This window comes from Dipodomys spectabilis, unplaced genomic scaffold (genome assembly GCF_019054845.1).
Source record: "Dipodomys spectabilis isolate Male_0828 unplaced genomic scaffold, ASM1905484v1 ptg000049l, whole genome shotgun sequence".
Taxonomy (NCBI): domain Eukaryota; kingdom Metazoa; phylum Chordata; class Mammalia; order Rodentia; family Heteromyidae; genus Dipodomys; species Dipodomys spectabilis.
Window position 1 is genome coordinate 984,666 of NW_024870726.1, and position 25,241 is coordinate 1,009,906.

The window sequence follows — 25,241 nt, forward strand, 5'->3', positions numbered from 1 at the left end:
CTTACATTCATTATGTTAACTTTGTAAGTTATTTAAAGCTTGTACACTTAGCATTGCTTTTGGCTTCCAATGACCTCTTGGGACTAGACAAAGAATACACATGACAAATAAAGAGTTTGCAGAGACAGACAATTCTTCTCTCTGCTCCAGCCCAGCAGCAGATCTGAGCGAAAAGCAAGGATTGCCTGCCTAGGGTCCCCGCATTTCAGTTGTAGATCCTCGAAAGCCGCCTCCTAGAGGTGGGGGGGAGTCAAGTAGAACAAAGTAGATCAGCATTGGCCACTTGTAAGGACAACAAGAAGAATGGTGTGACTTGTCACAACACTCTTAGTTATCTTACTGTGGACACGAGTGGTCTGGAGGGTGGAATGATTCTCAGGGTCATGAGCACAAACACACACCAGGGTTTCCATTACCCATTTCTAGGCAACACAGTTCTATCACAGTGTCGTAGAACAACATCAGCTTATGCTTTCCCATGAGTCTCTGTGTACCAGGGACAACTCCTCTCTGCCCAGCAGGGCGCCCTCTAGGACCTGCTCTTCCAAGGCCATTCTCCACTCATGTCTTGTGAGTTAGCAGCAGTGGCTGGAGGAGGTACAGGGTGAGAGGCCGCCACGAGATGGTCAGTGGGCTCTGCCAGTGCCCCGCTGGCCCCAAGGAGTGATGGGAGGTCCCCCTCTTCTCGTGATCTCTGCAGCCCAGCACACGACTTCCTTTTGTCAACTCACAGGCATAACAGCAGGATTTCCAGGCCTCCTTCAGGCTAGACCTGGCACCGTGAGGTTCCATTACATTCTGTTTGTTACCTTGAGCTAGGCCCCAGGGCCCATGTGGGCTGAGGTTTTGGTGGGTCATTTTGAAGATACTGAAGGGACCCGTCCACCCCAAGGCCCCCAGAATCTCAAGCCTTGGCACTGGGCTTAGGCTTAAAGTCCTTGATCTCATCTTTACATGGGGATGAGCCTCTTTCAATCTGGTCCTCACTCTCTGAAGACCAGCGAACTCCAAAAATGAGTTACCTCCCCCATTTTCACCATATGCCGGTAACCCAGGGGCAGGAGAACTCCAACAGAGAGCCTTGTGCTAAAAGGTGGGAAGGGTCAGAGAGACAAAGCAGCCACTGGTCCAGTGCGGTCCTGACCTCCAGACGGGCACATGTGGCTGATTCAGGGCCTAAGAAGTCCTGGGAGACCTTCCCCAGGAAGCACATCCTGGGCCCTGGCCTCCGCTCTCTTCCCTTGCATAGGGGATGACCTTTGCTTGGTTTTGCTTAGCTACGTCACCTTGCTTCCTCCTGTCTTGAGGGTCAGGACCAGAAACGACTACTACTCTGAGCCTTCCCTGTGTGTTGTAGTTCCAAACTACAATCCACAAGCCCATCCAGACGTTGATCCACAGACAGGGTCCTTCCGCATTCTGAGGTCCTATCCCAGCATCGCCCACCCTTGACCTTCACTCCGAGTCCAGGCTTACTCTTGGGATTTGGCTGGTCACCAAGGCTAGCACTGTTAAACCTTTTATCATCAAGAAATAAAGTGGTGGGATTGGAAATGTCTTCCCTAATTCTGCTTAGAAACTCGTGACCTCTTCCCGATCCTCCTGCTGGCGCTGTCAGCACCCATGTGGAAGCCCTACGGACAGATACAGGCTCGGGGCACCGTGGCTGCATGGCACATAGCCACAGGCTGAATATTTGCCAGGGGTTCTCCCTGGGCAGAGCTTGGCCCCTCGTGCGGTTGGCTGGTGCTTCTTCAGGCCTCCACAGACCTCTCTGAGTTCTGCCAGTCCAAGCCAACTGCCCGGGGCCCAGCCAGTGCTGGCCATGCTCCCATTTTTCCATCTCCCCAGCGTGGAAAACAGCCCTCTTTTCTTGTCTTCTACCACTAAGAGTCATTTTATCATTTCTCCCAGCATTGCCACTGAGTCCCACTGGGTAGGCTGGTCTTCAGGGCCTGCAAAACATTCCTGGCCCCCTCTGGGAGGGATGTATTTCCACAGGGGTCCAAGCCGTGAGGCATGGGTCACTGGGAGTCGCCCTGGCCGTAAAAATTAGACAAGTCACACGACCTCTCTGTGTCTGGGTATCTTTTTCTTTATCTTGGGACTAGCCTTGTTAATCAGGTGCCATAACCTTTCTGTAAGATAACCCACCTTGTTTATGCGGGGCACACTCCTGGCTCCGAGTAGATGATTCTGATAGAGTTTTCAAGACGTCTTCCATGAACACTGAGACTTCGTGAGCGTTAAGTAAAGCTAGAGCACCTCTGCAGTGGACGCGTTCTCTGTGACTGCTAGGCGATCTTAAGCAGAGATTGTTTTCATGTGTACCAAAGTGGCATCTGAAAGATGGACGGAGGATGCATTTTGACGTTCCACCGCGCGGTTTTGCCCTGGGTTACAGCAGCTCAAAGAGACTTAGAATCATAAGGGCCATTTGCGCTGCCGGCCGGCGTCTCCAGACAGGCAGGAGCCTTCGGCCTCTGTCATCTCCTGGCTCACAGACTGTGGCCTCGCGTCCTCTAAAAGTTTTAAATGAACTGTTTATAGAGATGAGTGAGAGCCCAGGCTGGCAGACGCGTGGAGGCCCAGCGCGTCTGTAGAAGGTCATCTGAAAGGCAAGGGCACCTCTTCCTCTGTTGGTTTTTAGTTAGGCACTGGACTCTTTGCTTTGGGGGAATCTGGTCTAAGAAGCAGCCTGGCTTGCATAGTCATGTGGCAGGACACCTCACCGGGGCTTTAAGGGCCTCTGTGGTTCCTCAGAATTGAGTGGTATGGAGGGAAAAGCCAGCCTCGCCCCACAGGCGAACTGTGTGCACGCTGTACAGAGCAAAGAACAGACCACGCTTGCTGCCCATGCCCCAGGCTCACGCTTCGCCTCCCGGGACCCTCACAAGCCCCCAGGTCACCTCGCTTAGGCTCCAGCCAACTTCTCATCCCAAATCTGAGCTCAGCACTGTCCCTGCACATGGCAGAGCTCCAGTCTCGCCGTGTTCTGGAAGAAGTGTCTTTAAAAGCTCACGCCTGTCATCTTCACTAATCAGAAGGCTGAGACCTGGAGGATCCACAGTTCCAAACTAGCCAGGGCAGAGAAGTTTGAGTCTGTGTCCAAAATAACCAGCAAGCAAGCCAGGGTAGCGTAAGGCCTGTGTTTAAACCCTGGTACTACTGCCTTCCCCCCAACACACACACACACACACACACACACACACACACACACGCACACATACACACACATGCACGCACACACGCACACACACACACACACACACACACTTGTTGAAAGACAGTATTTTTCCTAAAGGTTCACCTGCATGAGTGCTCTATAGGTGTTAATCTCCAGTCTGGGGCCACAGGCTTTCTTGTCTTTAAGAAGGTGAAGCTGCAAGTAGCCCTTCTTGGCCTTTGTGTAGTCTCTGTACAGGCCTTCACTTTCTAGAACAATGCGTTGGGGCCACTGATGTCAGCCCAGAGTTTCTATGTCACGTGACGTGCCAGGCTTCGGCCTGGGTATTGTTCTCTAGGCCCTGAGGGCCAGATCTTTCTGACCACTGTGCCCGTGTGCTTTCTGATACATACCCCTCCACACAGCTGTGGTCAGTGATCGCAGCTCCTTACTGCTGTTCTTCCTTGCAGGGCATGGCCTTCGTGCCCAGGCTGTGTTGTCTTGTAGTTCCCATCAAATTGCATGTGGGACTCCAAGAAAGGAATTCTAGGGCAGCTGTATGCTTTTGTGTTAGTTGTGGATGGCAAAACACACATATCACTGCCCTCTGGTATATACAGTTACTTTTACAGCTTTCTGATTATCCTCAGAATCAGATAGAAATATCTTATAAAAGACAAGTACACTAGGAACTTCTAATTTTTATTCAAACTGGTATGTGTCCTTTCCCACCCCCACCCCCAGTCTTGGGGCTTGAACTCAGGGCCTGGGCACTGCCCTGAGCTGCTTTTGCTCAAAGCTAATGCTCGACCACTTGAGCCACAGCACCACTTCTGGCTTTTTCTGTTTATGTGGTACCGAGGTATCGAACCCAGGGTTTCATGCATGCAAGGCAAGCACTCTTACCATTAAGTCACATTCCCAGCCCTGATAAATGTCTTTTTTTTTTTTTTTTTTCTGTCTTGGGGCCTGAACTCTGGGCCTGGGTGCTGTCCCTCAGCTCTTCAGCTCAAGGCAAGTGCTCTACCACTTGAGCCACAGTGCCACTTCTGGCTTTTTCTGCTTATGTGGTGCTGAGGAGTCGAACCCATGGCTCAAGGCAAACCCGCTACCACTGAGCCACCTTCCGAGCCCGTAAATGCCTTTTTATTCAGTTCAAAAACTGAATTCATCATTTGTATATATGTACCAGTGACTCAATGAGACTTATGTCTTACCATATTGCAGAACAAAAGTTTCTTGCCCTGAAAAGTCGTTGTCATGTGTCAGAGCCACAGCCCGGGCAGCAGTTGGACCCGTGTGTGGTACCTGGGCACATCTGGAGCTCCCGTCACTGCTGCCCCGCCCACCCCGTCTCATCAGCAGTGTGCACTTCCACAGGTCCTCCTCTGAAGAACTGATACTTGGTTTGTTTTCTTAAGGGAATGCAGCCCTTGCATTATCAACGCATGTAAAGTGATGAAATAGTAAAAGCACATTATTTTTAAAGAGAGCAAACTAATGGGCCTGGTTTATGGTCATCTCAGTGATTCTTAGGGTACTTTGGGTGACAGGTAACTGTTCCTCCCAGGGGGGTTCTGATAGTTTGGGGTCAAGGCCCTGGGCCTTGCATGTGGTTGTCTTCCCCCTTAAGCTCCCCCTCCCCCTCCCCCTCTCCCCATGTCCTGTGCCTTCCCCCATCCCTTAGCAGTGACACCTCCAAACCCACAGTGGCAGGCGGGGTGACCCAGTCTTTTCCCTCTCATGTCCCTTGCCACCCAACTTAACAAGTATCTCAGTCCTGTTGTACTTGCTCAATATTTCTCTCTCGTGCGCACACACATCTCCTTCCTGTCTTTCCAGGCGGATACATTGCTAACCCTATCTGTCCTAGACCAATCAATCTTTCCCATGTCTGTCTGAGCCATATGAAGTCCTTTAAAACATCAAAAACTTCATGGATGCTCTCCAACATTGACTTGAACTGTTTCCTGACAATAGTCAACGATTGTCTGTAAGCATAGCACTAAGTTTTAGCGCTCTGCATTGATTGCTGTTACGTAAATAGAAAGCCAAATATAATTGAGATTAATTGTAACTGACACCTTGTACAAAAGCGAAGTTTAAAGCCACACTTTGAAGGGATGATGTTATTTTGCTGAGACAGAATCACCATGGCGACAGGCAGTGGCCTTGACTCCCGCAGCTCAGGCTCTTTGGCCTCTGCGTGGCTGTGACGGTGCACGTGTTGGCCCACGTGCCTCACATCCCTGCACTCACAGAAGCCATTTGCTCCGTGCTGCCTGTTGTACGGCCATCTGGGCTTTCTCCTGGTCAGGGAACGAGCTCTGCCCATATGACACTGGAGAATCATAAATGCCAACCTGGGCAATGCAACTCTGTCATGATCTTAAATTACTTGTGGTTGCCATTAGAAAGGGGAAGAAAGCACTCAGAACTTTAAACATTTGCTTAGAGGAGAAGCTTCTTAGAGAAGTCCCAAACAGGACTGAGCTCCAGTGTGGCTCAAATGTGAAGGTGCGCTCAGGCCCCTGGGGCCCTGTTAAGGTCGGGCTGACCTTCCCTGGGCGAGGGCCGACCCTCTGCATCTCCACAGCAGAGTGCTGCTGAGCCAGCTGCCCAACTCCACCTTGACTTCAGCCAGACCCACTTGAAACCTGTATCCGCTGGCGCCTCTGGAGAACTCTTCTCTAAATAAAGCTAGACTCGCGCTTGGGTCTAGCTCTATTCTTGCATCACCTGTGTCGCGACAGACTTCGAGATAGGACCGGTCGGGAATGCGGGATTCGTGACTGACGGGGCCAGTCAGGAAGCGTGGACGAGGGCAGCCAGCTGGTCTGAGAGGAGAAGGAAGAAGTGCGGCGACCGAATCCGTGAAGACGTGCCTGCGGATCCTGCAGCCTGGCGGAGCCCTGTGGGTGGGAGGATGGAGCCCCCCCCCCCCGCGCCCTCCCCCTTACCCCCCTCCCCGCTGTGTTGGCCAGCAGCTGCTGCTCATCCTGTGATACTTCTAGGACAGGAGCCCCCAGGCAGCATGGAGACTCAGGGCCAGAGGTGGCAAGCGCAAAGCCTGCAAGAACTCGACCAGCAGCCGCACGTGCACTGGCCGGTGTCACATGGACTTGTTGCCAGGATGTTACCACGGGGAACTGAGCAGGAGCCCAGCTTTTCTGACTCTTCACGGCAGGGGGCAGTTTCAGGCCCTCGGGCGATAAATGAGGCATCACCCGCCCACAACCACTCGTCAGTATTCATACTGTAGTTCTTCCGCTCAAGAAGGATGTTACAGATACTCACATGGCCCCGGCAGAAGGAAGGTTCCTCTCCTCTGCTTTGGAGATGGATGGCAGGACGAGGTCAGACTGTCCTACCTCTGTCCCGCCCGTGGCCGCATGTGGCCAGCAGGTCTGGCCTGCTCTGGCTGGCAGCAGCCCCCTGCCTGAAATGTGCCGGCTGGGTGGAGGCCGGTGTCGCCCGGGCTCCTGGCGCTCCTCCACCTCGAGATGCTCACCGTTGAGGGTAGGGCCCACTGCCCCCGGGCACAGCAAATGAATGCAGTGGGGGTATGTGCTGAGGACCCTAAGAATGATACCCGCCTGCTACACAGCAGGCATTTGGGAGGGATTGGCACGGCTATCCAGGCCCAGCTGGACACCTGGGGATCTGGGGAACACCTGTGGCGTGTGTGGGGACCTGTGGGACAGTGACCCCGCTAGGGCCCCTCACGGAGCCCCTCCCTTCCCAGGGCTTTGGAAGGAAGAGGCAGTGGCTCTCAACAGTGGGGTTAGATCAGCCAATCGGTGGGACACACAGGGGCAGCCCAGCTTTGGGGCAGGAATGAAGGGACCATGGCTAGGCATGCTCTTCCCCATTGCTGGTCACAGCCGTGCCTCTGGTCTGCCCTGAGGGAACATCCGCCCCCAGCCTGGCTGCCCTGTGGCTTTCAGGAGACAAGAAAGAGAGAAGAGACTGGCAAGGCCTGGATTCTCAGGGGAAGACTTTCTGCACCTGCCCTGCCCCGCTCCGCCGCCGCAGCTGGGAGGCAGCAGGCAGGACAGTGGCTCTCGTCTCCTCTGCGGTCTTTGGGAGGAAAGGGGGAGGCGCACACAGCAAAGCCAGCCGGGCCGAGGCTCCGAGATAGAAATGCAGCTCCCAGAGCCAGCTGTCCAGAGGCGGGCACAGGAACACGCCTGGCATCCCAGCTTCCTCCCCACAGCAAGACGAAGAGTTCATTTACCATGGCCAGCATTTGGATCTTCCTTTTCCCAGCATCACAATAAATCAGGCTTATTTAGTTTCCCAGAAAACTATGAAGTCATCTCTTCACATGCCTCCAAATTAGCTGCTTCCAATTAGGAGTGGAGACTTCGCTCATGACAGTGCCCACCGCCAGCCCTGGGGTCCTGCCACCATCCGCCCAGAGCCCGGGGTGTCCCTGAAGCCACATTTGTCTGAATGGACAGGACAGAGCCTTCCAAAGGCCTGATCAGCTCTCATCTTCCAGTGACACCCCGGTGACCCTCAGCCCCTGGTATTGTCGAAATTCTATCTGAAATAGCTGATAGAAAAAAAGAAAGGTGAACCCACAGAAGAACGTAGATGAGGTTTGTTCTGTTGAAAAAACCTGAGGAAGGGAACGCCATAATTTCACAGTGAGGCGGCAGGTGGCCGTCTCCTCCCATCATTCACGCCACACAGTAAAGCCTCTGTTGCTGTGCTTCATTTGTTGGCCACAGTACTGCATTTAGACATCCTGGTTCCAAGGAGCCCGCCATGGAGGAAAACCCAGGCGTGGCAGGATGCAGAGTTGGGTGCGGTATATAGCATATATAATATATACAATATATGTATATATTACATATATTGTATATATTATATATATGCAGTATCGCATAATGCTGTACTGCATATATGTCCTCATAATGCCACCCAACTTCCAGTAAACACTTGCTCCTTTCAACAGATCTCACATTTTTACCTTGATCACCTCACCCAAGCAAAGAATGTATACTCTAACTTGAGAGTGCCACCATAACATTTTCCTTGTTCTTTTTTTGGGGGGGGGAGGGCATTTGCTTTGGGGGAGGCAGATTTTTTTTTTGAACTAAGAACAAGGAAACACTCCAGAGATCACACAACTTCAGCTTAAGTGACAATAACAGGCCTGAGATCTCTTCCATCAATTGAGCTATATGATACGCATAGGCATTTGCATTTTTTTATTTTAAATTTCTATCCATATACTGATAACTGCATTTGATCAAAACCATGTGATAAATCTGTGAATCACAAGGGCTTACTAAATTGGCAAAAAAAAAAAATCACAGAATGCTACATTTTTCCATGATGTTTTCAATGAGAACTTGTAGAGATGGTCTCTCGAAGGTTCGTTTATGAATTGTTTTCAAACCTCCCAACAACTGTGTAATGGGCCCCAAGCAGGCCTTAGTCTGCTGTTTGTGAAGCTTGGCTATGATGTCAGTAAATAAAACCATATCATCATCATTAATTGGAACACGAGCTTAGTTGCATGGCATGAGAATGCATAGGTGATGCAGTCCGTGGGGAGGAGGCTGGCGAGCTCCAGAGGACAATCACAGGCATCTCTGCTCGATTCTTCCCGGACGTGTAACTTCGCTCCAAGTCCAGTTAGACTAGCCAGCAGTAGACAGATAACTTTCTCAATTGTGTACAGCAGAGGACTTCCTGTTGTGCACAAATGGGAATTCGAAAGCAGTTTGGGTGGACAGAGCCTGGGGATGTGACTTGGGAAGGAGAGAGCCAGAGGTCCAGGTCCTGGCCCCACTTGGCTTGGAGGTGGCCCTTCACTTTCTTCACTCAGGGAAGTGTGTACATGGTAGACCGTTTGTGCTGGGAATGGCGATTAAACCAGAAGGTATCCTTATCGGTCATTGAAGGAAGACTGGGTTAATTGCAACTTCAATAACTATTGGCTTCAGATTCTGGATGGTTTTCTGCCAGCTCTGATAGGATGGCATTAAACCAGACTTAGGCCTGTCACCCTGGCTGCTGGAAACATTGAGAAGGATCTGTCAGAAGCTAGCCTGGCCAAAAAGTTAGTGTGATCCTCATCTTAACCAACAGAAATCTGGACATGAGCCAGGCAGGGGTGGCTCACACGTGTAATGGTAGTTACTCCAGAGGCTAAATAAGGAAAATTGCAGGTCAGAGCCAAGCCACATAGAATGTATTGTCCAGGAGACGCCATCACCAGTTAACCAGCAAAATGCCATATTGGAAGCGTGGCTCAAGTGGAAGAGTGCCACAGAGAACAAGCAGGTACTAGGCTCTGATTCAAGCCTTGGTACTGGCAAAAAACATTAAAAAGTGCCTATAGTACACTGTTGTCCCAGCCTATGAGAATTAATAAACAGCTTATAGTCCAGGTCGGCTTTGGACATGAATGTGAGACCTGTTTGAGAAATGGCAAAAATATAAAGGGCTGGTGTGTGGCCCAAGTAGGAGGGTGCCAACCTAAAAAGCACAAGACCTTGAAGTCAAACTCCAGTACTGCCTCCTCCTCCCCCCAAAACAATGATTCAGTAAATTACAGTTCATCCATTAAATATTAAACATGGAATTTTTGTTTTAATAAGCTAAAATTAAAATCCTAGCATGAATGGCTCATGCACGTAATCCTAACTACTCAGAAGGCTGAGATCTGAGGAGTGCAATTCAAAGCCAGCCCAGCCAGTAAAGTTGGTGAGACTATTGTCTCCCATTAAGCACCAAAAAGCCAGAAGTGGCGCTGCAGCTCAAGTGGTAGAGCATTAGCCTTGAGCCCTGAGCCAAAAGCTCAGGGACAGCACCCAGACCCTGAGTTCAAGCCCCGGGACCAGCACAAAAATACATTACTTTTAGATAAGAAGTTTAGGTTAACTTAGCTGTCCCTAAGCTCTTCAGCTCAAGGTTAGCGTTCTACCACTTGAGCTACAGCTCCACTTTCAGTTTTCTGGTGTTTAATTAGAGATGAGTCTCATAGACTTTACTGTCTGGGTTGGCTTTGAACAGCAATCCTCTGATCTCAGCCTCCTGAGTAGGATTACAGGCGTGAGCCATCGGTGCCCAGCATAGGTTACCTTTTTTGAAATAGTATTCCTCCGGTGTTTCCTGTGCAAGTGACTTAATTATGCGAAAGGGGTGACAGCCCATCATTAGCTCGTCGGGACTTTGTCTCCTGTTTATTGAAGTAGTTTGGCATCCACCAGTATCTGAAAGTTCAGTTCTACAAACCAGCCACAAGAGGAAAGGTGTTGAACATTGTGTGTATTATATTGTATATGTAAGAGAGGAAGAAAGCAATCAATGGTCTAAAAAGAGCTGTCATTTCCCTTTTCAGATACCAAAGATACAAAGAATGGTGGGCATGTTTGGTTACCTTGTTGAGTACTTCCTCCTCTGTACTGTGCCCTCATCCTGGGCTCCTCTTTCCTTGTAGGGCATGTTGCTGAAGCGAAGTGGAAAATCACTGAACAAAGAGTGGAAGAAGAAGTACGTCACCCTGTGCGACAATGGCGTGCTGACCTATCACCCCAGTTTACACGTGAGTGTGGCCCCGCCAGGCAGGCCCAGCACATCCCTGGGGAGGGGAGGGGGACCCATACCTCTGTTAGAAGTTGAAGTCAGTTCTGACAGAGCAGAGCTGAGGCTCAAGTGGTAGAACACTAGCCTTGAGCAAAAATAGCTGGGGGACCATGCCTAGGCCCTGAGTTCAAGCCCCAGGTGAACCTCACACATACAATAATAATAATAATAATAAGTAGAGTCTTGTCTCCTGCTCATTCATGAGATAATACTGCCCCTTAACACTCAGTTAGACCATATGTCTGTGTCTGTCTGTCTGTCTGTCTCTTTTTTCCCCTTGTCTGTTGATCCATAGCTAGCTGTAACTCCACAATATAAGACATAGGAGGAATAAAATCTTTTTTTACATTTGATTACTAAGTTATGCAAAGAGTTACTATTCCGTAAGTCAGCTGCTGATTACAGGGTATCCTTGGCAGTGTTACCCCTTCATCATCCTGCCCATCTTCCCCTCCTCCACCCGAGTTACATTATATGCACTGCCCACCCTTCTGAGGAAGGGTGTTTCGTGTTCCCCAAACACATGAAGTAAAATCTTAAACAAGCATAGAAAGGCAGGAGCATGCTCCGAAGGAGAACAGTGTGTGTCTGCAGAAATCTAGAGTGAAGGAAATAATTGCACTTGGGTCCTGAACTCAGCCTCGTAGGTTGAGATCACAAACAAGAAGTTAAGTCTTGCTCATGACTCCATTTGCCTGTGCGTAGGGATGTGGGCAGTTCATAGGAGCCAAGAAACTTCCTGTATGTTAGTAAAATGTGTTGATGATTTATATAAAATAGATTATGAATTAGATCCCCCCCAATAGGAGAAAATGCAGGTATTTTGTCTTGCTTCTTTTAGCAAGTTTTGATGTAATTGAAGTCAGTTGAAGTCCATGACTCTTGTTTTAGGTAGAGGAACTCTGATAGTCGGACATTGGGTTACATTGGGTTACTTTTTTATTTTTATTTTTTTTCTTGACAAATAGCTTTTATTCATAATATATAAAGAACTCTTAAACTCATGAATGAGACAATAATAACCCCATTAAGAAGATACAGAGAGAAGACAAATAAGTACATCAAAAGCCCATACATTACAAGACTGTTGCAGAAATTCTTCTCAAACGTGTTCAGATAATGCTTTCTGGAATGAAAGGAATGTGAATAATTTCACTATCTTGATTCTTCAAATAATAATTTTAAGAAAAACTTCATAAAGAACTTCAGAGTTCATGGAATTCTTGTTTCATGTTCTGTGCATAACACTTTACAAAAGGCATAATCTTTAATTCTAGAAAACAATATTTTTAGCTTTTTACAGAAAAAAGCAACACTTGACAACTCTAAGAAACATGCCCAATGTCACCCAGCTAGCAGAAGAGTTTTAGATATTAGTATAGTCCCAGGGTTTGCAAATAATGAATTGAATTTGAGCCATGCATTCTGGTTTCTGCTCAGTCTTAATTGTAATTTATACTTCAGCCTTCAGAAATACACCACCTCTCTTCTTGCCTCCAATTCTGTATTCTGAAAATGAAGATAATATTCTCCCAACCTTACATGATGAGATATGCAACACCATCAGATGACACAGAACACGTATTTGCATTGTTGGGATTTATCCAACAATTGTTGAATAGCTTCTATAAAAATCTATGTAACAATTGTCTTATAGTTTTTATAAAAATCTCAACAATAATTTTATTGGCTTAACACCTTGCTTAAAGGTGTTAAAATACCACCCAAATTTACCCTAATTTTAAAAATTGAAATGAAATCAACTCAATCCTCCTGTTCTTTTTTTTTTTTTAAGTTGTTAAAATGATTTATATCCAGAATGTATCAGGAAGTTTCAAGCTACAACTATTTTATATTATTCAGTATTTTAACGTACTCTTTACCTCGCTCAATTCCTTTTTTTTATTTTTATTTTTATCTTTTTATTGTGAAAATACTGTACAGAGGGGTTACAATTCAGATATTACTTTTTTATATTTGTCTTAAAGCCACAGTAACACTTTTCAAAACCATTCCATAAAGCAGCTGACTCAGTGGGCCTCCCTGGCTCAGCTCTGGTGCCTGGGGCCACCTCCCACGCGCATCCCTGGTGCCCACTCCAGGTGTACACACACGATCCGTGGCCCAACGTAAGACGTTTGGGCAAGGCAGTGGTGTAAAATACACTCACACAGCCAGTCTCTTTCCCTTTCAGTAGTCAGTCAGTTAAGGAGCTCTTCAACACTTCGTTACAAAACAGGCTTTGCGTCAGGCACGGTGTCTGTGTGGAAGGAAGCTAGGCTCGGCTCACCAGCAACGTTGGCAGCTGAGAGGCACCCAATGGACAACCCACGTACAGCATTTTCAACTGGACGATGGATTTATTGGAGTGTAGTTAGTCATAGCTAAGACGCATCTGTACATCAACATAGACATATACAGTAGCCCATCTATGAAACTATAGATGTGTTCTTATACCGAGACATATAGTCACATTCCTGTACAGAGATGTAAGTTCCTTCTTGTAGTGAAGAATCCCTTTTGTGGTCTGTTCAGTGCTGGTTTACCTCCGGCCAGGTGGCCTCAGAGCAGAGACAGAACACCTGTTGTGGAGCCCCACCTGCAGCTGGGCCCACCCCTCTTCAAGACTGCCCTCTACGCCAGGCAGGGCGCCTGCACTCGGGGAGAGGCTGCCCGCCTGCACGCTTCACAGAGCCAGGTCTGGCCACTGCCTCCATCGCTTGATGTTCCTGAGAGAAGTGTAATCGAAATATTCCTCTTGCGAGTTGATTGATAACACGCTCCTCCTCCTGTTGAACCCAGGACTGTTCCTAAGGATGTTTACTTCTTGCCAGGGGCAGAGATGATAACAGCTGTAGCTGCCAGAAAGTTCTGTAGGAGACAAATGTCTGCTTAGTTCTCAGCCCAAACTCTGAGTTCTTGTTCGCAATCAGTTCTTCAGGAGTTCTATGCACAGGCTTTTCCTTGCAATGACCCTCAGTGTTTGCAAACTCCACCTTCTTTTTCTGTAAGTCTGTACCCATTATTAGAGAACAGGACAGGAGCTGCGGGGCTCTGTTTGTTATACAGCTGTTCATTAAGCAAAGCACCTGTTGTTTTAAACACAGTTCGCCTACTGCCATTTTGAAGGAGACATGTTTGACACAAGCACATGGATAGTTCTAGATTTCTAAGCCAGTGGTTCAGCTTAGCCCAGAATGGATTATAACCCTGAAAGGCCAGGTCTGGCATGACCTGTATTGCAGTCCTTTGTATTGATTTGATTTCTACCACCATGCTCAGTGACGGTGTGTGGAGGAGTCTCGAGGTTCTAGGTGTGGAATTCTAGGCGCTCCTCTTGTCAGCCATCTGGAGTGGGTCTCTTCTGGGTGGCTGAGTTTGTCTGGCATTGCTCTTTCAAATGAGAAGAGGAACCGCAGGGATACTCACGGACAGACTTCAGACTTGCCTTGGTGAGAAACTTGGGAGTATGTGGCTGGGTTGCTAGTTTCCAGTCTTCAAATTCTACACCAGATCATTGGGGTCTGTAAAATTTCAGAAAGTGATAGACCCCAAAGATCTTGGGTAAACCCTGGCCATGCTGTGACGTTCACACATCCTAGCAAAAAGAGCCACGAGGTCCTGTGGGCCATGGATATCAGGGACAGTGGCCAGAGTAGGCACACAGTCTCCTAAAACTGTGATCCCGGCGCTGGGGGTGCCGGCCTGTGCTGCGACTGGAGCATGACGGCATCCAGGCCCCACGCTGGTCTGTGCCATGCACATCCAGGGACATCGGAAACTGGCCATCCGTTATCTTCTAGAAATCGGGGGGGCAGGGGGCAGAGGGGGGGAGTCAGTTTAGATAATGGATGGAAAGCGTAACCAAAGCAGGAATGAAAGGCAGGCCGGCTGGCAGTCCCGGATACCAGGCTGGGAAAGGCGCCTTGCGAGCCCCAGCTGCGCGAGTCCCAGGCTGGGTAGGACAGGGAGCCCACCCCTGCTCCTCACTGACCAGCCTAACTGGCTCCTTTATCTGTGCTTGACATTTTGCACAGATGATCCTAAGCATTTAGATAAAACTACAATAATAATGAAAAGCAAGCGGGTTGCTTTGTGTGGCTGCCTGCTTTGTGGTCTACGTTTTTGTTTGTTTGAAAACCTGTCTACCTGCAAGACCTTTAAAAGCCCTAAGTGCTGAGCTTTCCTGGGGAGGGAGACAGATCTGAGTATCTCGTGGTTTTAAGCCAGGTTTCTGGATCACAGCTATGGCGGGCAGAGGGCAGCCTGTTCAGGGATCCTTAGATTCCCTTTCTGTGGACTTAAATATGAGCCTTAGGGAGCTCCATGATAGAAAAATGGAGGGGATAATGAGAAAGAACTCGGACCTCGGGGCTTCACAGTTCAGCGTAGCTGCCTATTCATCTTCCATGTCGGGAGAGGGCCTGGTGCACGGCTGAAATTCCTGCCCAGGGAGTTATAAGCGGTGGGATTCCTGAGTGGACCTGTAAGGACCAGCTTAGCGCCTCCCAGCCCAGCCCTAGACACCGTGGGGCCCAGCCTAAGATTATGTGCTCTGATCCCTCCTAGCCCCGCCTCCTCTCAGGACCCTGGTGATGGGAGCAACCCAGCCACCCCCTCGAGCCACACCAGGCAGACTTCAAAAGAAAGTCTTTCTTAGGTTCATTGCCTGTTCTTCCTGATGCCAGGTTTGGCCACAGCTTGGCTCCGTGCCTCATGCCCAACGTGAGGAACTGGAACGTCCCCCCTGAGGGACACAGCACTACAGGGCAGGTCATGTCTAATCAAGCGGCTTTGCCTCTGGCCGCACACAGCTCTGGCTTTGAATGTTCCGTGTCAGTACACTCAACCTCATACTCTCTAAATGATTGGGACGTAGATTTCATTAAATCCCCAGTTACAGATTAGCCCGAAAATCTACTCCACTGAGACAGAAGCACTTGATGTTCATGGCTGGGCCTCATCGATTAGCTTTCGGGGAGCAGGACTTTGTCCAGGTTGGGATGGAAGTTTTGTGTCTTCCTGTCTTCAAGAGCCCTCTTGTTTCCCATCCACTGGCCAGAGTCACCCTGAGGGCCCTAGTGTACCGATGCTGCCTGCTCTGTAACCTGGACACATAGACAATCATGGGCCTCTCTCTTTCCACACATGCAGTTTAGATCATGAATATTCCCCCAAAAGCTGTGTATTGAAGGTTTGGTCCCCAGCCAGTGCTTGGGAGAGGTAAGACCTAATAGAAGGAAGTTGGGGCGCATCCTGGATGGAGTCTTAGAACCCACCTCCCCCCCTCCCCCCAGCACCTTTCTGTTCCATTTCGTCTGCCTCCTGGCTGTCTCCCACATGTTCCGTCCTCCGTGGACTATCTCCACGGGCCCACAGTGCAGCCAAGCAACCATGGACTGAACACGTGAGCCAAAGTAAAAAGAATCCTTTCCTCTTCCTAAAGTGGTTTATCTCAGGTATGTGTCAACGTGATTGAAAGCTGAACACACTGAGAGAGGATCTGAGGCCACAGCCAGCAGCAGCTGATGTGAAGTGCATTGTAAATACACACATAGAACCATACATTTCACATGCACACAGAGCCCTGGGTACAACTGCATTCAGAGACTTAACAGTCTGGAGCCCTCGACTCTTCCTCACTTCCTCCCACGGCTCTGTCTCTTCCTCCCTTGATTCTCCAACTGTTGCCTTAGCTCAGAGGGTCCAGCAAGTCCATGTGATGTGTAGGATGGGGGCCTGAAATTGTGGTTTCAGATCCCTCCCTTAGACCCTGTCTTCTTGGCCCTTAAAAGCATCAAGGACATTCACATGGTTGTGAAACAAAACCTCAGAACTCCTTTCCTCTTGCAGAATCAAGACTCCTTATCCATTAAGCACTAATTCTCCATTCCCTCCTCTTAGCCCCGTTCTCCTCTCAGTCTGTAACTAGAGATCTCACGTAAGGGCGGTACTCTGGCAGATCTTAATTTCCTTCTTTTTTTAAGACCGAATAATAACACACTATACATAGACCACAGTTTGCTTATATATTTCACCAGTAAGTGGATAGGGGATTCCTCCTGGTTGTAAATAATGTTGCAATGGATAGTAAGCATAAAATTATCTCCTGAGCTTGAGGCTTTAAAATCTGTATCATTGGAGGGCTACAAAGGATGGGTGAATTTTGAAGCCACCAAAGCTCACCATGGCCTTAGTTGAGAGAAACGAATGGGTATTTGTTGGGCCCAGTAAAATTATACAGATGGAGAAGCCTCAGAGGTGGTCTGAAAACCACTCCCAGCATCCCTGTGGGTCACCTGGGCTCCCAGGGCAGGGGAGGCCACGCTGCCTGGGCTTCGGGTGCCCGGGAAAATCTATTGTTATTCGTCCAACTTGTTTGAGAGAGTGTACAGATGGTTTCTGCTCTGTGTCAACACTCCAGACCCCCGGAGTGACACTCACGGAAGTGTGGATGTCTCCAGGGCCGCCCACTCTCCGCTGGCTTCGTGGTTACAGGGCCGCCCACTCTCGGCTGACTTCGTGGTTACAGGGATGCCGTGCTGGTTTATACTACGTAGTCAGATTCTTCGTAAAAGTCTCATTTTACCAACATGTTCCTTGTTTATTTTATTTAGCTCCCAGGATTTGGATAAACAAAGTGGCCAGAACACATCACTGGTATATTTCAGTGTACCTTGACAGTGAAGTTATGCTTATTACATGGGATGAGACTAGACAAAATCTTCATGTTTCTATAAATATTAAGCCATCTAATTTACTAGATGCTACCTAACGTGGCTCTGAGTTAGAAACTCTGTCTACTTGCTTTTCTGATTAAAATGGAAAAATAGAACATAGGTATGTATTCACAGATTTAGCAACATTGAATGTGTCTTTGAACTTCCTTTCCTTTTTTCTTTTTTTTCTAGTACTAAGGAAATAAGAGTCTCATGCATTCGTGCCTGAGCTGGCTTCGAACCAGGATCCTCAGATCTCAGCCTCCTGAGTAGCTAGATTACAGGTGTGGGCCATGCCTGCCTCCGCTTTCTCTTTGAGCTCCTAATGGCATTCATGAGACATTGTCCTACAGCATGACATTTTACATAGTAATGGCCATCCTTTGTACCCAATTTGTACCCTTGTGTTTTCCTTTTTTCTTTGGCCTTTTAGTGTTACAAATTGTGGCCAGAAATTCTTGCCAAAGGTAAATAAATCACAACCCCCGATTTCCTCTGTGACAGTGAGTCACAGCCTGGGTCTCAGTGGGAGAGGATGGCCGTGGGGGGTAGCAAGGAATTGTTCTTTCACTTCTCCCAAGAAATTGAATTTCATTATGATGTTTCATAAATATTTTCCTCTATGGCTCATACCCTGATTGCCGGCGTGTTGCTAAGGTCTTGCAGGTAGGGCAGGGTGGAGCAGGAGAGGCCTCTTTCTCTCAGGTGTGCCTGTGGCCCCAAACGGAAACCAATCAAGGTGCGATTTATGTTCATTAAGTGCTTGTCAAAACTGAAAAATTTTCTAATCAACAGCAATCTAGCTGCGGCCCCCTCGATGGCTGGGAGGGCCGCCCCTGCATCGGCTATTTGCCTGTTACAACTCTAGGCTAAGAATCCGCTGATGATTACATTAGGCTAAGCTGCGAAGTAAATGAACCATGTCTTATTTAGGTGCCACGAGCTTCAGAGCAGTCCTGCCCCGCCGGGCACTTGATAGCGTTTTATGGCTTTAAAATTAGTGTAGCTTCCCGTCTGCTGCAGGGTGCTGCCTGTTATGCTTTTGAACTCAATAAGCAAAGGGAAGGGGCCTTTTGTGTTCCCCCTTTCCGTTTTCTCCCTTGCGTTTTAGCAATTTTGTTTTGCATCTTTTCCAGACGGCATTTTGCAATAAAAATGTCTGACTACCATGTCCATGCTGTCCCCACCAAAAAATAAATAAATGAGGAGGGCAAGGGGAGAAGAAGAGAGAAATGTCATTTATTTGCAGGGGACCTACTTTGTCCTGTGCTGTACTGTGAAGACTTGCTCTGCCAGTCATCCCTAATGGCGTGTCACGATTGCTCCCTCAAGTTGGTATCCACACACTTGGTCTAGGAATAGTTGCAGAAACTCAGGGAGAAAAAAAAAACCTGGTTTAATTGGCTAAGGATAATGAAAACCAGCACTTATTGAGGGTAGTGGTGGCTTTTTAAGCATTGCATGTATGATCTCAGTTCATCTTCCCAATAATCTCACCTCTAAAGACATGGACATGAGCGCCCACAGGGATTAAAGAACAGGCCCTGAGGAGGAAGCAGCGATGCTGGCCTCCCGCACTCAGCCCTGGGATGATCCTTCTGGTAGGGGAAGGCTAGGTCTTGCTTCTGGACTTCCTTGGTTTGGGAAAGCAGAAGACTGAGAATCACTGAATTTGACAAGGTACACTATTTTGGAGGGCAGTAGCTGGCTAGGGAAACTGAGCAGTTCAATGGGCCTACATGAAAGCTGAATAGTTAAAGTACTTAAAATGTGTAATAGACAAAAAAAAAAAAACAAGCAGGAATTTTCTGTGCTACATTAGGTCAAATGGCAAAGATACAACACAGCAATCCCCAGTACCCCAGACAGAGGAGTGTTTGTATTGTCTTAATAGTCTTTGTTTCTCTGGGCACCAGTGCCTCACGCCTGTAATCCTAGCTACTCAGAAAACTGAGATCTGAGGATCACAGCTCAGGTAGGAAAGTCTGTGAGACTCTTATCTCCAATTAAATACCAAAAAGCTAGAAGTGGAACTGTGGCTCAAGTGGTAGAGCACAAGCCTTGAATGGAAAAGCTACAGGACAGTCCCCAGGCCCTGAGTTCAAGCCCCAGTATTGACACCAAATTTTTTTAACTGCAAGCTGGTCTCCTCTCACTGTGGTGCACATTGCTGTACAATTCAGAGAAGTCTTCGGAGCCATATGTAAAGGAGACACCCTGTCTTCTAGAGTCCGCAGGGCGATGTGCGCATGGCTGCCTTTGGAGAGCCTGCAGTGGCAGGAGAGAAGCGTTCTCACGGCCGAACCATTCATCTTGGGCAGGCTGAGTTTGAGCACGCATGGGTTACAACTGGATAATATTCAATCTAACCTAAAATGAGAAAAATCCTTCTTGCAGTGTAAAAGCTCAATATAGTAAGTCAATCAAGACAGATAGAATGAAGGAGCAAAAGGTATATTCATAATTCAATTTGAAATTTTCTGCTATTTTGATTTATATTATAATAACCTCTCCCCTTGGGCTGATGTTGGACTTTAGCCCACAAATGTTCAGTACTAGACACCGCAGCCCACAGACGGGAAAGATTTGCCTGAGTTGAAGTGTGGGAGCTCACCATTGTACAGTGAGACACATCTGCCACTAAGCCCAGCAACAGCTTCAACAGTCCTCCCTTTTACCACGTGTGCCATAATTACCAGGCCCAATAAGCCCTTTATTAAGTGAAGAACAGAGTTTGATAAGCGATGTCTTTGCCTGGGTCGCCGTTACATGTCTAATTTGCCGGGAACCCTCTTCGCATGGTGGTGGCGGGTCACGCTCTTGGCACTTACCAACGTTCATCTTCACGGAGGCAGTTTTGAAAGTGAGCACTGGAAATCTGTTGGCTGTCTTGGGAAACAAAATTATTTCTCTCATAGAATTTTTTTCTCTTTGAAGCTACCTCCTACCTTGCTATTGTAACTGGGGTCCTTTGGAGAGAAGGAAAAATTGTCTTCTTTGAGTTGTGTGATCTGAAAGGATGTGGCCAGAAGATTCTTCATAGTTTTACAATATTTCTGCAGTATTTTTAGGAGCGTGCCTTCCCTCTGTACCTTGTGACTATGTATGAGGCTATTGTTTATTATTCATACATGTTGGACTTCAACGTTTGCTTGATCTCTTTGAATGGATGGAGCTATATATGTCTTTATGGATTAGCTCCCTTTGAAAATAATACGAAACGGAATTTGGGAATAGTGGTGCATCTGACAATGGCCTCTCTTACATACTTTTTTTTGAACCCAGAAGTAAGACTTTTTAAAAATAGAACTTAATGAACTACTGTATTTTTTTGTGAGCCTTGATATTCAGGAAGTGCAATAGAAATGGGGATGGGTAATGAGCCCTTTTTTTCTCCTCCTGGAGTAGATAAACAAATGTGGACAGCCTGGCAGAGTCTTCGTGAGGTCCAGATCTGGGCTCTTCCTTGTTGTGTATACAAAGTCTCACACAGCCACTGGTGGCTTTTCACAATATTCACTGGACCTGGGTCTCCGAACCCCTTAAAATTACAGACATCCCCCAAAGAGCTTTTGTTTTTGTAGACTTTGCCTATTGATATTTTTCATGTTAGAAATTCAAATGGAAAATTCTAAGATATTGATGCAGTTCATTTAAAACATAAACCATACATTGTATGTCACTATAGATAAGAGATTAGCACTATTTTACTTTTGGGGGCTACATTCTTTCATCTGTTTCTGTGTGTTTCAGTGTTTAGGTTCAAGTATAATGGCAGTGGGAAAGGGACACGTACTCTAATGTCCATTTCAGATAATCATGATGTCCCTCCATACTATACCAAAACTCTCTCTCCCTGCCTCACCCCTTTCTAGGCACTCAGGGCCTCATGATTGCTGGGCAGGTGCTCTACCACATAGGCCACACCTCCAGCTGTCAGCATAGGTGGTAAAGCTTGGTAATGCATCATGGAATCTGAAACTCTGTCTCTAAGTTTTCCTCCTCTGCGACACTGAAGTGCATTGAACCAATTTGCACGTGGTCATTTCTGCGTCTTTATCCATGCGTGCCTGTCCATAGGCATGTGCATGTGTGGTGTAGCTTTGTGCTCCAGTTAGCTTAGTTCATTGTGCTGATTTGCAAATCTTCACATAATACCAAGCATTGCATCCTTTTGTAGCACTACCACTTGTGTCAGGGAAGCTGCTGAGGATTTGAGACAGGCTCATAAACAAGGTTGGGGGTGGGGATTGGAGTATTTTTGTATATTTTTTTTCCAGTCTTGGGACTTGAACTCAGGGCGAGCACTGTCCTTGAGCTTCTTTTGCTCAAGGCCAGCATTCTACCACTTGAGTGTGGGTTTTTTTGTTTTGTTTTTAATTTTGTTGTTGTTGTTGTTTCTCAGAAATTCACACGTTGTCTTGGTGGAAATCATCAGTGTAGAGAGCCCCAAACAAGACCACAAGCCCCTAATGTAGACATCTGCAAAATGCAGCCCATAGCTACTGCCTGTTCATGTGAATAAAGTTTTATTAGAACACGTACACATTATCATTTTTGCTTGAAAGCTCATAACTTATCATTGGCCACTAATGCTATCATCTGTTTTCTCAGAAGGGTGCATTTTGTTACCGTTCTCAAGAAAATCCCTGCAGTTGCTCAAGACTGAAGAACCATTGTTAGGCTATGCATGACATGTACTTAGTCACTTTTAGGTCAAGACTCCATCACCCCACAAAATAATTAGGTCTGCAGCAACCCCAACAATTGCAGCCTCTCTGTGGGACACTGTACCTTAGGCCCCCACACAAGAGCTTTATTATACTTCCATGTCAGCACTGAGAAAATAAAAAAGAAATTCTAAATGTCAGAAGTTGTGGTTCTTTGTTTTGTGGGCTTTTTTTTTTTTTTTTCTTCCATCCTGTGGCTTGAACTCAGGGCCTGGACACTATCTCTGAGCTTCTTTTTGCCCAAGGCTAACATTCTACCACTTGAGCCACAGCGCCACTTCTGGCTTTTTCTGAGTAGTTTATTGGAGTTAAGGGTCTCAGAGACTTCTGGCCAGGCTGGCTCTTGAACTGGGATCCTCAGAGCTCAGCCTCTTAAGTAGATAGGATTACAGTTATGAGCCACCAGTGCCTGGCCAGAAGTTGTTTTTGTTTGTCAAAAAGATTGTTTAGGTGAACCAATTCTGTTTTGTTTTTCTGTGTCAAGGACAGTGGCTAATACAATGATGGCTGGAGGACAGTGGGTAATACGACAGTGAGTGGAAGACAGTCGGGAGCACAGTGGGTAATAGGACGGTGACCGAAGGACAGTCGGGAGGACGGTGGGTAACACAATGACAGCTAGCACGATTGGCTCCTGCCTCATACGGCCACATCTCATTGGGGGGCACCAGCATTCCCCCCCCCCCCCCGCATACACCCACTTCTGCACCTTCAAAGGCAAATCATATCTTAAAACTTTTTTTAAAATCCTATTGGCCTTCCTAACCCCTAGGCACGTGTCAGGACTCACATCTTGAAGATTTCCAAGTTACATTATAGAAGACAAAAGCTCAATTAGATAGGCTAGGTCCAAACAAAAAGCAAACTTCAAGCCATGTAACTTAAAGGTATTATATACTGATATAAAGTAGTAAATCTTTCTGGCTTAGAAACCAGAACACATGAGGGAACCTCATTAGGACAAAGAGCTCCATGACTTTGTTCATCGTTTGACTGTAAACATCTTAATTCTTTTATAAAGTATGAACAAGAAATGCATTAGTTGTTTTGTGACCACTTTAAACAAGTAGAGGCTAAACCATTACCTTTCCAAAGCCTTGTGTTGTTTTTGCTCACAACCTCGTTTTGAGATGCCAATCATACACTTTATGCATTTTGGTTTGGCTTCAAGATCTTGTTAACTGCTTTTGGTACCCTAAGAACACATCAGCAAACCATCTTTCACAGATAGCCAAGGGGAGTGCCCCCCTGCCCATGCAGGGCTGTGAGAATCAATATAGTGAGAGTATTTTTAGGGACTATTGATGGATGGCTGTATTTTGAGCTTAACTCAAGTGCCAGATGCCCCAGAGCTGACGAAGATGAACTCCCCACTTACTGAAAACCGAATAGACCATCATGCACTCAAAGGGCTCCGGGAAGGCCAGGGGATGGCTTTGTCATTTTGGGAAGAATCCTTGGATGTTTCTGGGTAGCCTCGCTCCATATGTTGATGAGGACTCTGCCAGAGCAAAGTGGTACCCAGTTGGTCCCCTCCCAGGCCTGGGAATGCACAGCTCTGAAGTTTCAGGACAACATCGTTCAGCAGCGAATCATCTAATCCCTCTATCAGGAGTGATGGGGTACACCCAGGCACTAACGGCCTGCCCCACAGAAGGCGGGAGCCACGTTAAGCTGTGCTTCTGTCAGCAAGCTGGGAGCTTCAGGTCTCTGACGTGGCCCTCGATTGCTAGCAGGTTTCTCTCATTGCACTTCATTTGCATCTGGGATATCAATTAGCATGTTTGTTGAGGCTAATTGAATGAAACTCAATCATAGCTCTTAATTGCTTGACTATGTGAAAAGAAATCACATTAATGCAGCTAATTAAGTGTAAGGCAATAGATGCAACATAATTAGGAGCGAGATGTAAAAAACAAGAGATGGCTAAGGTGCGGGGAGTCGAGCGCGTGGGGGACAGCCAGGCATGGTTAGCGCGCCGTTGGCGCGTCGGGAAGGGTCCCTTTGCTCAGGTGCCTGCGTGGGGGGGGAAATAAATAAATAACCCGCATGATGAGCCTGGACAACTTGAGAAGAAAAATGCAAATAGGTTTGCAATTACTACTTTTTCAAGCTGTTGAGGGCAGGAGACGGCACCTCTGGGGGCCTGGCTCCTGAGTGGGCCCCGGGGACTTGTTAAGTGCTGTTTAAAAGTACTTGGCTTTGAATTACCCCTCGTGCCTTGTTAAAGGGATTTTTTCCCCCTCTTTTATCTGCGATCAGCATTTTCCACAACTAACATGGAGAAGGGGTAGTGTCTTGCAGCATTTGCATATCAAAATCTACGCTTGCTGTCTTTCTTTTACCCAGCGAGGCCCCTGCCTCAGAACCAGGGTCTGCACGTTTCCTCTGCCTCTGAAGAGCGAGCATTGTTTGGTGGTCGCAGCTTTAATTCCTCAAGTACCAAGATGGGGGAGAGGGTGAAAGGCTGACCTCTTTCAGAAAGGCGGAGCTCCCTGCAGCTTCTCTTGGGAGCAGCTCTGAGCATCAATCCATCCCCCCCTCCTCCCCCTCTAGGGGTTTTACATCCCACCTGTTAGGCAGCACTGGGCCTGAGAATTTCCATTGACGGGGAATTGCATCTTGTAAGCTTTTAGCATTTTTCATGGGCTTGAAATACAGGAATTGACAAATTGATATCCTGACTTCTTAGAGCCAGTTCTTCTGAAGTGGTGGCAGATCCCCGGCACACGCTGAGCTTGAGATAAATGTCTTCCCTTGACGCCTCCCCATCGGAAAGCGGGCTCGCTACATTTCTGTAATAATTTTAAATAAGATATCCTGGCTATTGTATGTTGAGACATGCCTATTAAAAGAGCCCACGCTGGGGCTTAGTCACTCTCTGATTAGCCTCATTTCAGAGCTCATAAGCAATAAATGCTCAATTACACTCCTGTTATTGTATTTTAATTTGTTAAAGGACAAAGTTATAGCAAGTTGATATTTTTAAAGGAGTAACTATGCAAGAAGGAATTCATTATT

The 25,241-nt window shown here is 47.4% G+C and overlaps 1 protein-coding gene across 2 annotated transcripts in view; it reads left to right on the forward strand.

The window, feature by feature from the left end:
* The window catches only part of Agap1 (ArfGAP with GTPase domain, ankyrin repeat and PH domain 1), a 474,515-nt gene that overhangs the window by 293,744 nt on the left and 155,530 nt on the right, over positions 1-25,241 (forward strand). For both annotated transcript variants that reach the window (XM_042678805.1, XM_042678806.1), the window contains exon 10: positions 10,626-10,730. In XM_042678805.1, the coding sequence (XP_042534739.1) occupies positions 10,626-10,730 (105 nt within the window). The remainder of the gene's footprint in view (positions 1-10,625; positions 10,731-25,241) is intronic.